The sequence below is a fragment of the Podarcis erhardii genome (assembly GCF_964252035.2).
Source record: "Podarcis erhardii genome assembly, chromosome: 2".
Lineage (NCBI taxonomy): Eukaryota > Metazoa > Chordata > Lepidosauria > Squamata > Lacertidae > Podarcis > Podarcis erhardii.
Genome location: NC_138498.1, coordinates 83460637 through 83473785, shown reverse-complemented (window position 1 = coordinate 83473785; position 13149 = coordinate 83460637). Strand labels below are relative to the sequence as shown.

General features: G+C 38.7%; 1 protein-coding gene across 13 annotated transcripts in view; it reads left to right on the top strand.

The window, feature by feature from the left end:
* Positions 1 to 13149, top strand: part of ERC2 (ELKS/RAB6-interacting/CAST family member 2) — a 539768-nt gene that overhangs the window by 374570 nt on the left and 152049 nt on the right. For all 13 annotated transcript variants that reach the window (XR_014153136.1, XR_014153137.1, XM_081848843.1 and 10 more), the window contains one exon: positions 572 to 719. Coding sequence is in view for 11 of the 13 variants with exons in the window: in XM_081848843.1 (XP_081704969.1) it covers positions 572 to 719 (148 nt within the window). In the remaining 2 variants the exon portion in view is untranslated. The remainder of the gene's footprint in view (positions 1 to 571; positions 720 to 13149) is intronic.

Sequence of the window (13149 nt, the reverse complement as noted above, 5' to 3'; positions counted from 1 at the left end):
GTACATATGACAGTTTAATTTTGGCTTTTATATAGAGAAGACGTATGGTACCATCATATGCTAAAATGTTGTATCATCAGGAGTTAAAATTATTAGGTTCCATCATGTTTAGATATTTGAGTTGATGATTGGTCAGATTGAACAAAAAAAGCTTGACACATGAGATTTTGGAACTCTTTTAGACACCCCAATATCCTTTACTGTCTTCACATTCCAAGTAATAAACTGAAACAAACCTTTCTGCAATTTAATTGTTGCACTCTTTGCAGTGTGCAGTTCTAAACACACTATGAAAATTAGCAATATTTGGACTTTGAGTTCCTTAGATTTATGTTGCAGTCATTGAAGTCTGGGCTGTTGCCTGAATCAAACAGGTTCAAAATTGATCATAAGCAGCACATAGAATTGAACCTAGAAAATTTGGGTGGGTACATTGTATGCAGAATAAGACATGCATTCATGATGCCTAATATATTAATGTTGCCTCTTTTGCTTCAGAGGCACTAAAATATTCAATTAAAAAACCATATGTTTTCCAAGCGTTTTCATTATTATTTTTTAATCTTATCAGACAGGAAGCACTCCTTGCTGCCATCAGTGAAAAGGATGCAAATATTGCCTTGCTTGAACTGTCTGCTTCAAAGAAAAAGAAAACTCAAGAAGAAGTGATGGCTTTGAAAAGAGAAAAAGACAGATTAGTCCATCAGTTAAAACAACAGGTTGGAAAACACTTTTTTCCCTTATCATTCTTTATGGGGATTTGCAATTATTTTCCCTGCTTTCTTCTAACATGAAACTAAGTCTTTAAACCAAGCCTGCCTGTGACAGCTGGAAAGAAAGGTAGGATAAGGATACATATTGCCTTACTACTATTTTATTGGTGTTTAGTCTTCAGTTGCATGTCGGTTCAGCTTGTTCAATATGTTCTTCGGTCATGTCCTGTTTCCCTTTTTCCATCGAGGCTACCACTTAACTGATTACACAACAGCAGAAAGCATCATACTGAGATATGTTCCTTCTCTTGAATCCTACTAACACTTTATGTTTAGTTCCCATTTTGTATATTGTTGTATTCAGTGCTTCTTTTGGGATGGTACTTACTGCTATGGAGTATCGTCACCTCTTCTTCTATTTGCTGCACATGGCAGCCATTTTGTGCTGGCACCCATGCCACTTTTATCATGAAATGAGTGCTAGAATCTCATTTTAAAGGAATAAAATAAAATATTAAAACCCATCTCTACTGTACCTCCTTATTCAGATGCTGTGTTATAGTTGCTTGTTAGCTTTCTGCAAGGTTATCTGGAAGTTACAAATGGATCTCAGCAGAAACTGAACTATAATTTGCTTCTGTTCTGAAGTGCAAATTGTAGGAATGCTAGGTTGTATGTTCTAAATCTATGTTTTATCTGAAAATAATTATTAAATTGCATTCCTTTTTACTGATAAGGAAAAATTGCCATAGAATATATCCTATAATACAGTGTGGGGTCGTGGTTGGAACATATTAGTTGGATCAAATTCAAATCACCACTCAGGCAAGGAGCTCACTGGGTTACCTTGCGCCAGCCACCATCTCTCAAACTTACCTATCTTTCATGGTTGGTGGGGCGACCTTTCATGGTTGGTGGGGCTGAACGCCTTGAAATAAAGGTGAAATAATAATTAAAAAATGCAATGAATGAATGCATGTTTAAATATGCATATACAACAACCAACAGGCTACGGTAAACTATTTTAGCTGGGGCAATCTTTTTATGTCACTATTAAGTTTCTAATGGTTAGGTCCATGCATTAAGGAAAGAGAAGCATAATCAGATAACCTAGATGCTAAAGCTGTGTTGTGTGTAGTAGGAATGCATTGTCAAACCCTTTTCTCCTGTAGAAACCCTGGGGAAAGTAGATGAGAAAAAGAGATGCTTTAGAATGAGCCTTTATTGGATGTTTTCCACTGTGTGACAGTATCAGTCTTGATTTTTGTTACTGTTACTTGCAAAGTAGGAAAACAACCCTAGCCATGCCAGTCATACCAGTCTCACCCAAACCTTTGCAAGTAACCAGCTTGTCGTTCAGAATTCAATCATTCATAGATGAGCATGCCATGTAAGCATTGTATTGGATCCCTCCAAACATATCAATGTTATGATTCTTTTCCTTGAATCATGCATTGTATGGTGTAGCTTTCTACCCCTTAAGCAACAGGATGCAAAACTGTTGCTTCTTCCCTTCCCTGATCTTCCTATAGTTCTGACCTCATGCGCCTAATCATTACAGCTTCTTCCCACAGGTCTATAGACATAGGAAACAGCCCCAGAGCATGAACATATCATCCATTTGTGATGCTGACTTCATCACAGACAATGGTGCCAAGTACCTGGGTTCCAGTCATGATGCACATGTGCCTCAGGTCAGTCAGCTGGATAGGAGACATTGTACCCAAACGTTGTAAGCCCAGTAGGTCCATCAACACCTTTCTCTTACTTTTAGAAATTGATTTCTGGATTCTCTGTAGCCACAGCTGAGTGGCATGGACTCGAACACTATTCTCTTTATTTTCTAGGTAATAGAGATATGTTCAACTTATGTCAGATAACTTCCCTCTTTTCTCTTTCTGCACCTCTTGCTTGGGGGCAAATACAGATGGATTTTAAAAGTCATTTTCCAACATTCTGCTTTGCTATAGCACAGGCAGAAGCAAACCTCGGCCCTCCAGATGTTTTGGGACTACAATTCCCATAATCCTTGACCACTGGTCTTGTTAGCTAGGGATCATGGGAGTTGTAGTCCCAAAACAGCTGGAGGGCCAAGTTTGCCTATGTCTGCTATAGCATGACCAATAATACAGCACAAGGATGGGGCTATCAACAGATAAAGGGAAAAGGTTCACTTTAGGGTCACCAGGGGATTTGATCTGTCCCCGATATTTCTTAGAGTGTACTCCTTTAGTTCCTCTTATTTGACCCTATAGGGCAGGGGTGGGGAACCACATCCAGCTGACAGGCCATGTCTCGTACTCCCAATAGACAACATTTGACTGGTGATGTGGCACTTTGAAGCCCCAACTATCAGGTGATTGTGCCCTTGCAAAGAGCCCTACGCCATGCTTGGAAGCCCCATCTATCAGCTGGCCATCGAGACTTCAAGGCACTGCCTACAGGTATTTGCAAAGGGCTTGCAGTTTGAAGTGCAAGCAATCAGCTGATTTTTGGTGCTTCATCAGCCCAGCTCAGTTGATCATTGGCATTTCAGAAGCCATGTGTGCAGTACTTCTGAAACCTTGTTGATCAACTGATTGAAGGTGCTTCAGCAGCCCATTTTGCCCCACCCAAGCTACCTTTTACCTGTTCACACCTGACATCTTATATGATGCCAGGTGACTGGCAAGAGGGCATAGCATGGTCAAAATGGCCTGGTGGGCCTAATTAGGTCCATGGTCTAGAGTGCTACTCTTGCAAACACTGTTGTGCTGAATGAAACAAATTGATCAATGCCCCTGCTTGGCCTTTGCTGAAACAAATTACAATTGCTTTTCACAGAAATAACGTAGCATCTTCACTTCATACAACATTTCTTTGGAACGTATTAAGAGACACAAATAGTGACAACTATTAACATGTAAATAGGTTTCAGAACACTTTTATTGGTTTCAATTTTAATATGATTTTGTTCTATTTGAATGTATTGGATTATTTTTATGAATCATGTTTGTTGCTGATGCACCTCAAGAAATGTTACCAAGAGTCTGTAGCAAAAAAGAATCATGTATTTTCCTGTGATCTATATGTTCATTTCATTATACTTTCTAGTTATATGCTAGGCAAGAAAAAAGACAGACCACCATTTTTTTGTAATAAGGGGAAGAGGCTCAAATCAAGCCATTTCTAAATATATAAATGCCTTACAAATCAGCTAGATTGGGATGTTTCCCAGTCAGTTCTTTGTAAAGCTTATAACAGCTGGGTTGTGTGTATAGTAAAGAGTTATATTGTATGCCTTTTAAATTCATTAGTACATTTATATCTCACCTTGGGATATTTATATCATGGAACTCAAGCCAGTGTACAAGGGGTTGCCAAGCAGACCTCCCTATCTAGCCTATGACTGGATCAAAGCCTGCTTAATTAAAAAAATGTGGCCAAAACCCATGCTCTAGTCTGGTTGGATACTACTTTACAGAGATATTTCAATGGGTTTGGATAATATTGGTGAATTTCAATACAGTGGAACCTTGGTTTTCGAACTCAATCCATTCTGGAAGATCGTTCGGCTTCCAAAAAGTTCAAAAACCGAGGATCAATGGACTGGCTGCAAAGTCAAGGGTGTGTGTGTGAAAAATGCAGCTTGGAAACTGTTTGGCTTCCTAAAATTATTTGACAACCGGAGCAGTTATTTCCAGGTTTTTGGCGTTCAGGAGCCGAAACATTCCAAAACAGAGGCATTCAGGAACCGAGGTTTGACTGTATCTCTGATGTTAAATTGTGGGAATTACTATTGAAATGGAATGGTGTATCTTTATTTGGAAGAAAATAGAGGCTTTCAGACTGCAAACCTATAATCTCTTTCCTTGGATTAATGTTCATTAATGACATTAACTCCTGAGAAGACATGTATGGGATTATGCTTCAAATCACAGTGAAGAGAAGTTATAACTAGGAAAAGTAGTCCTTCTAACCCTGAAGGCATTTAGGATGACAAAATATTCTGGATTCCCCCCCTCTAATGCCCTTATTTTTGTGCATTTAGAAACAACAACCCTATTGTAATCGAGATAGCTGACCATAGAAGAAAGTCTAAACAAAAAACCCCCAAAATGTAGCTTTTCCTCACAGGACAGTCACTCCACACCCTTGATCATTTTGGTTGCCTTTTTCTGAAACTTTTCCAAATCTACACTAGCCTTAAATAATTATGTAGTAAGCACAGGGAAACTATAGACCAGAAGAAATAGCTATGCTGAAATATGGCAGTTTATATGGAGAAACAGAGAGTGAATTGGTGAAAAACAGATCACTTTGTTCTATCCTCACCCAAACATTATCCTCCAGAATGACCTGCCCTCTGTCCATATACTGGGTGTTATGACCCTTACTGACAGAAAACAAGTGGGAGTGTAGGGTGCAGAGAAATCCTGTTCAAACTATAAAGGTAAGAGGCTCTGACTGTATGTTGTCTTATCAGCCTTAGAAGACAACACTGCTTTCTATTGTATGCTTTCTGTATTATGTTTTGCTTCTTATGTTTATCGGATATAGTATGAAATATATATATATTTTAAATAGTCCTACGATTCAGATAGTCAATGCTATTAAACTTTGTGGATTAACCCAATATAACAAATTGTCTCATAGAGCTCTGTTGGGATTGGATTAATGCCAAGGGCACTGATTGCATCAGAATGTGTAATGTATCACAGACACATACTGAGATTGAATTGCCAAAACTCAAATATATCCAGGTTTGCTTCAGACATAGATAACGATAAAGCATTCTAAACAATTTGATTGACTCCTCAACCTTCCTTCTTCAGGTGAAGACTAATTGGCTCGGCAATGTTTCCATGTGACATTTTCAAAGAATGTTGAAGGTTAAACTCTTCCTGAAATGGCTAAGAACTTTTATTATGCAAGGAAGGAAAGTAATGTTGCCAGGCCCCAATGATGGATATATACAGGAGGAAGACAATTGTCCACAGAGAGGGAGCTTCCTGTTGTACAGGCAGAAGTCATTACACTAATGGCATGACCTTGTAGGATACATCACTTTATGTATCTATCATGGGCTGGATTCAATTAAACCGGTGTGCTAACAGTAGCTAGTGTAAAGACTCCCGCTAGCAGAATGGGGCTTTCTCCCTATTCCCTTGTCCTCCTGCTGTGCACCCCCAATACTTCCCCACATCCACTCTATGGCATTGGGGAAAAACCCAGAACAGCATGTGAGGGGAAGAGTAGGGAGATTGTTCCACCTGGGAAGCAGAAATGCTTGCATTGAAGAAACTATCTTAATAGCATGACATTGCATCCTGCCCCATATTTTTAATTTGTCCTTCCTCAAAGGAACTCAGGACAGCATACATGGGCTACCTTATCCCCATTTCATCCTAGCTACAAACCTTTCAGGTAGGTTAGGCTGAGAAATAAGGACTGGCCTTTGGCTTCACAACTGTGCATGTGCAGGGATTGTAACCCAAGTCACTTCTGTCTATTGCCCGTTGGACATTGTTGCAAGTTGTAGGGCAGCAGGCAGTGAAAAGTGAGTGGATATAGCAGCGAAGCCATTCCATGCTTCAGGTGTTGTTAATGCTACTGCTGAAATTGTTTAGCAGTTGAGGGAAGCTGCAAAGGAAGTAAAAGCCTTAACAGCCAGATCCTAAGCATGCTTACTTGGAAGGAGATTCCATTTGATTCAGTTGGATTTGCTTTAAGGAAAAGTGTACCTAGCCTGGAATTCTAATTACACACATGAGAACATGCTTAGGACTGAACTATGCAAATTGAAGCCTTATTAGCATAAGGGGCTAAAAAAGTGCTTGTGCCAAAACTCACTATTTAAATTTATTCAGATTAAATGAAATTCTGTTTTTAGCTCCTGCATCATATACAGAAAACACTGTAATAACTGCAAAATGCTAAAATATCCTTGGAAGCATTCACTGGGGAGGTCTAATAGACTCCAATGTGTTTGGAGGACAGTATTTAAAATGGCATATTTAAGACTCCTTAAATCTTGTGCCTGTCAGCTTTTGGTCTGTTCATTTAACCAATGGAAGGATATAATGAAGAAAGCAGAGACCCAGCTTAGAGAATATGCCTGAAGAGAGCAGATTGAAAGGGGACATAAATCACATATATTGTAGCTATGCGTCAATAAAAGAGCCATTCTGAGTTTTTGGAGAAAGTCAAAACATGTCTTGAGCCTGGCCTCCATTGAATTGGTGTGGTTTAATGTGTTGCGGTTTTTGTGGCCAACATGATATGTTCAGGAGCCCATTTGCATGTTGGTGGATATGAAACAACATTCTGGTGCAGAACTAAAGGGAACTCTTAAAGTTTTTCTATCTGAACATATTTTAAGATTTAGCAAAGTTTGTCAAAGTAGGTTTGTAGCAAATGCAAAGAAACCAAGCTAGCTGCGAAGCAAGCAGTTCATGAATGTTTGAAATTCTAATTCTAATTGGCAAACCTATACATTGCTTTTTAAGTATTTAATCGTCCTAATTTGTATTTTAGAATTGTGTACGCTCCCATTAGGACTGTACTCAAACCAAATCAGTGGTTCATTAGCAGTTGACAAAATAAAATGTCTAGCTAGAATTCCTTTTGAGAATTAAAAGATAAATGCTGCTAAATGAAATCTGTACAATGATGTAATTCTCTTTGAAATGATTTGCTTAAAAACTATAAATACATTTTCTTGAAGGGTTGTTCAGAGTTACTTGTGTTTTCTCAAATGTCTTTTTTAACTGTTCGGATGGTCAGCTAAAAAATGTAAATGGAATTGGCCAAAAACTTCTGGAGAGCGTTTTACCCTAGACATGTTCCAGTCACTCCAAGATCACAGGTGTCCACAATATATCAGCCACAGACAAAGCTAGCATTTGGCAATCTTTGCTAACTCATTAGCTCACTACTTCATAGAAGGATTAAGAACCAAAAAGGTAACTTTGAAGTCTTACAATAGCAGAAGTACATAAAAATTAACATAGCTAGCAATCTTTTCTGTTTCATTTGCCAGGATATCCTGGTTTTTCCAGTGCAGTTGGCAAGTATGTCATCACAACATTGTAGTCAAATAAACAAAGACAGTGGCAGCTGAATTTGAGTATGACCTGGGAGGACAGGCTATGTCAGCCCCTTCTGTGGGCCTCCTTGATGTGTTGCTGGGGACATTGCATGTCTCTCACTTCCTGACATGGGTCTCCTTGACTTACTTTGCGTAGATCAGATCTCATCAGGTACTCATCCCTGGACATTTCATCAGGTACTGATCACCTTCGGTTGGTGCCCCTGATTATGTTTTGGGCTGAGAGTGGTTTCTTGTTCCCGACCCTTTACATGGTTCCCTTCCTCTACCATAGCTTAGAAGTCCTGTGTGTGAGGCCTAGCCTTCTTGGGCTTCTAAGGCTTACTCACAGGCTATGCCCACCAGAACAGGAACAGTACACTAGGTGAACCTTAAGCCTGTTTACCATAGCTTCTGACACTTGAGGTGTCCCCTTGAGGACCCCCTTACTTTTGTGATTGTGAGTTGTTTAAAACTGTTTTACTTTTTTAAAAATATTAAATTAAAACTATTTGATATTTTAATAGTTTTAAATATTTAATAGGGGGACCTTAGAGTGAAGGGCAAAGAAAATAATACTAATACTGTACTACTAATAATAATTTTGCTGCCTGAGGTGAGGAAGAATTTGAAGCTGACTGGTGATGAGACAATATCCACTACTGTTGCTGAAAGCAGCAGGCTAGAGAGGGTGGAGTATATGCTCCCTGGCTTACACAGCACAGTCTTCCAGCTCCTTGGCATTGCCCTCCACCTCCTGCCAACGTCTGCAGCTTGCAGTGATCTCACTCTGCCTAATGTTAGGGTCAGTCCTGCTTCTGTAAGCTTTGAAGAAAACAGGCATTTAATGATTCCCTGAGGAAATTCCTTTAGATGTATACATGGAGTTAGCAGAGACAGCAATGTCACTGTCAGTTCTACCCATCTTTCCCTCATGTGTGTTATACAAGTGGAGTGTTATTTAATGTTGGACACCTTAAATTGAGCCTGTTTCTCAATTTTATTTTCTGTTTCTGTTCAAACTATGGCACATATAATTTAGTATTGAGATGAATTTTCCATGCAGCTGTATCTTTAGTTTTTCTTTTAATTACAGACACAGGAGGTCCCAGCATGCAAATTACCCATAACCCGAACACCCCCAACCGCCTCCACTGTCATTATTGTTGCTCTGGGGATTAGGGGTATTCCTCATTCACACAAATTGTATTACATTAGTGTCAGATGTGTAGTATTAGATCCAAGACAATATCTGGGAGGATTTGTAACCTGAAAGGTGATCTGTAATTAAGTATGATGATGACAATGATGATATTAATAAGTAAATAGACCCCAAAGGGGCCAATTGTGCACGCATGCACTTAAGACTTTCTTGAGGGTATTTCTGCAGCAAGCTGCTCCTTAACATTTTTCCTCCCTCATATTGCACATTGCTGCAAAGATCCTGGCTTGTGTTAAGCCAAAGCTTCCTGTTTTATCTGAACTGGCTTGATAGCCGGAAAATAACCCAGGATCACATTGTACATTGATGCAATTAATGGGAATTTTTTAAGCATGTGCATAATGCATAGCTAACGCTTGATATTTCCCTATATTGGCTTCTCATATGCAGTGCTGTGTTAATGTAGAAGACTGATGTTTTTGCAACAACAACTTGATGAAAACTTGTTTCAGTATTGAAACAAGTCCTGCTGCTTTCTGCTATTAAATAAAATGAAATAAAACCTGGATAGAAACAACACAGAATTGAAACTTAAAGAAGTTTTCTGTAGTTTCCTGAAAAGAAGAAATCATACACCTGCATTGTGCACTTAAGCTAACATTCTAACTGTAACCATGCTGACCTAGAAGTAATTCACATTGAATTCAATGTGATTTACTTCAAAACGAAGGTGGTTTAGGATTGCGGCCCAATCAAAATAGGCACAAGGAAGAATTAAAAGCATACGTTGTATTACTAGCATATCAAATATTGGGGGAATTAGTAGTTCTACTTTTTTCCTATTATGCAACTTATCTGCTCTAATAGTTTAAATATGTATTAAATAATTATTACAGAAAATTGTCTGTTTAATAATTTCCTGTCATAAAAAAGGGCAGGCTTCACATCTTATATTGCCTGTATATATTTAGGTCCTTGGTCTGTACTGTCTCCAAGCAGCTCTGTTTTCAAAGTGTTAATTATATATTTTAGCCCACTTCTTTCCTTTTTTGTTCTCATATCCTTCCGTGTAATTACCACGTTTAGTATTTGGGACTGAGGCAAATACTTTTAGCATGAGCATAGCGTATTCATTACTGACTACACTTTATTGTGTGTTATACACTTTTAACTTCTAAGACTTGTACCTACTTAGGAAAGATATGTGACCACAACAGAAAAGTCAGATGGGTTGTGTTTAAATCAATATAACTCAAGTCACAAATGTCACAAAAGCTGAAATGTAGTCTTAGTACCTCAGATAAGTGTCTGGCACCTGGAACTACAGTTTTCATTCTGCCACACATCTAGTATTGCAGCTGCTGTTTGTGAAAATACTATTACCCACCAGTATTTGAAAGAAGGAACTATATTATGTCCTCTCAGTTTGCCTTGGAATAAGCCATGCCTGTTTTGTAAAACTGTATGGTGACAGGTGTCAGAATTGTTACGATTAATTCAATGCCAATTCAGTTTTAATGTGAGTGAAATAGGCTCATTGCCCTTCTGCTACTGTTCAAATTAGGCAATCCAGACTTTTGATAGGGAAATTGCCAAAATGGCTTTCTAAAAATCATTTCTAGCAATATGGAAAGATTTGATTGTATGACTTTCAGGCAGATGAGACCACGCTAATGTAAGATATTTAAAAAGCAGAACCATTCAGTTATCTTTTGGTTCTTTGCTTTAGCACATGGGTTCATTTCTGTTTTGTTCTAGCTTGTTTCAGAATTATTTTTGTCTATCGGTTGGAGAGCATAACATAATGAAACCTTACTACAGGTTCTCTTTCCACAGTTCTATTTTCTGTATCTTCTTGCTAATGCAATAGCATGTAATTGTTCTATAATAGAGAATCATAGAATTGTAGAGTTGGGACCCCAAGGGTCATCCACACATTCATTTTTGCATCTGCTGGATCAGGAGTAGGGAACCTGTGGCTCTGTAGATACTGTTGGACTGCAGTTCCCATCAGCCCCAGTCAGCATAGCCAGCAGTCAGGAATGATGGCCGTTGTAGTTCAGAAACATCTAGACTCTGCCAGGTTGCCATACGTCTGGAAATTTGCAGACATACTTGGAATACTGCAGCCAAATGCAGTGTCCAGGCAGAAATCAGCTAAATGTCCGTGAAAATCAAAACATATGGCAACCGATATTGACAATGTCATTTTTGCCAATTTCCCTCAAAAATAGCTCAAAAACATCCAATTTTGTGTGTGAGTGAGGTGGGTGGGTGTTTTGGATCAGGTTAGCCATATTGATTTGTACAAAGATCACCACAGCCAATCACAAGCAAACAATCACACCCTAAGCCAACCCCAACCTCTCTCACCACCAAAGGAACACAAGTGAACAACACAAGCAACGCTGACACCAAACTCTACATACATTAAACATAATAGAAACACCGCCACCCGACCCCACCCCCATCCATCCTCCCTCTCCCCACCCCCCCTTTCTTTTTTCTTTCTGTTTTCTTCTCCCCCTAATGCCTCAACAAATGAAACGGATTTGTAAAAACGTTACATGGAAGAAGGAAAAAAACAACAACGAGGCACTACACTTCTGTAAAACAAGAAAATCCTTAATAAAAAATATTTAAAAACAAAAAACAAAAAAAATCCAATTTCTTTGCAATTTTGAAAAAAAAACCCAAACGCTGATCAAAACTAAAGAAAGCTCAACAACTTTGGCAAAAGAAAGAAAGAAAGCGTAATAAATTTGCCCCCCCCCCAATGTTTTTAACAAAAGCATCTTCATCTGCTTTACTCTTGGCTTATAAAGAAATTGTACTTTTTAAAGATATATAACCTCTGGGCAATATATGGGATAAGCTACAGTCACTTTGTCCAAACATAGCTCTTGCCGTATATTTTATCAATGCAAATACTTCCTTTATTGTAACTGCTACTTTATCATAGGTACAGTTTTAAAGCACAAGAACGGAAATCCACACCCATGTCGATAATGAAAGAATGGTTGCTGTATGTGAAGCACTTTAACATGCCAAATATTATTGAAATGTCTTAGTAATGCCAGACATTGGTATTGTTTGTCCCAGTGTGCATGACTTTCAGCTGACCTCAATTTTCAATTGCTAGTTTGTGACCCCCAACAGTCTTGCCCAGTTTTGCACTGCATTTGCTCAGGGGCATTGCTGCTGTTGGAATCGTGTACTCCTTCCTTTCAGAGTCAAGAAATGGTGTAACTCCTGCTTTGCTTGCTGCAGTGCTTTCATGACATTATATTTTGCTGCAATGCAAATTGTCACCTTTAGGCTAAGGACATTATGTCTGTATTTGGAAATCATTTAGCATAGTAATTGCTCACAACTGTGCGGTCCCTTTTCCTCTTCTTCATCTTTTGGTAGGGATGGGGTTTGCTGTCCATCTTTTTATCACACTATTGTAACTCAAACTCCATCTGTTGTGGTTTGCATTTCCTTAAACTTATATGATATTGGCCCAGTCTAGCTGTTTGCTCACATGAAAACCAATTGGCTTGCATAGTGGGTGAACGAGTGAGCAGTGTAGAGCAGAGCTCAAATTAAAGTTTGATTATTGCAAAATTCTCCACCATCCCTAGCTTCTGAGACATCATGGTCACGTATTTGTGTTTGCATCCCATACATTTCCTTACGATACAGAACAGAGGAAGAACAGCAAAGTTGCACGAGTCACTGATCATTTCATTGGAATGTCATTGTACTAGACCTCAGATAAGCTACTGTAAGCAGATCTTTAAAGCAGTTTCTAATTCTGTCTGTGAAGGCGGAGATACGATGAAGAAGTTCTGCATGCGAACCATAACTGTGTCTTTCCTCTTTCTTAGCAGCAAGCCTTAACTATTTTTCCACTTCTAAATCCCAGGCACAAATATTTTATTCTTCATCTGATCTGGATAACTGATAATGATATTTTTTGCTGACCTGCTAAAGGTATTTTTAGATTAGTATTTCAATATTACAATTTTAATTTGCTGTTTTTTCTTTACTAGCCAACCCAGATAAAGCTTTCCTGTAGAACTGCTAGAGAATATATGTATTAAATGAGCCTGAGTATGTAGCCTGGGTCAGGGCTGCAGCATATAGGGCTAAACTGCTGTGTATCTTACAATGGGGTTTTTGACACAAGGGACTGCCTCATATTCTTAACATTGATGGCA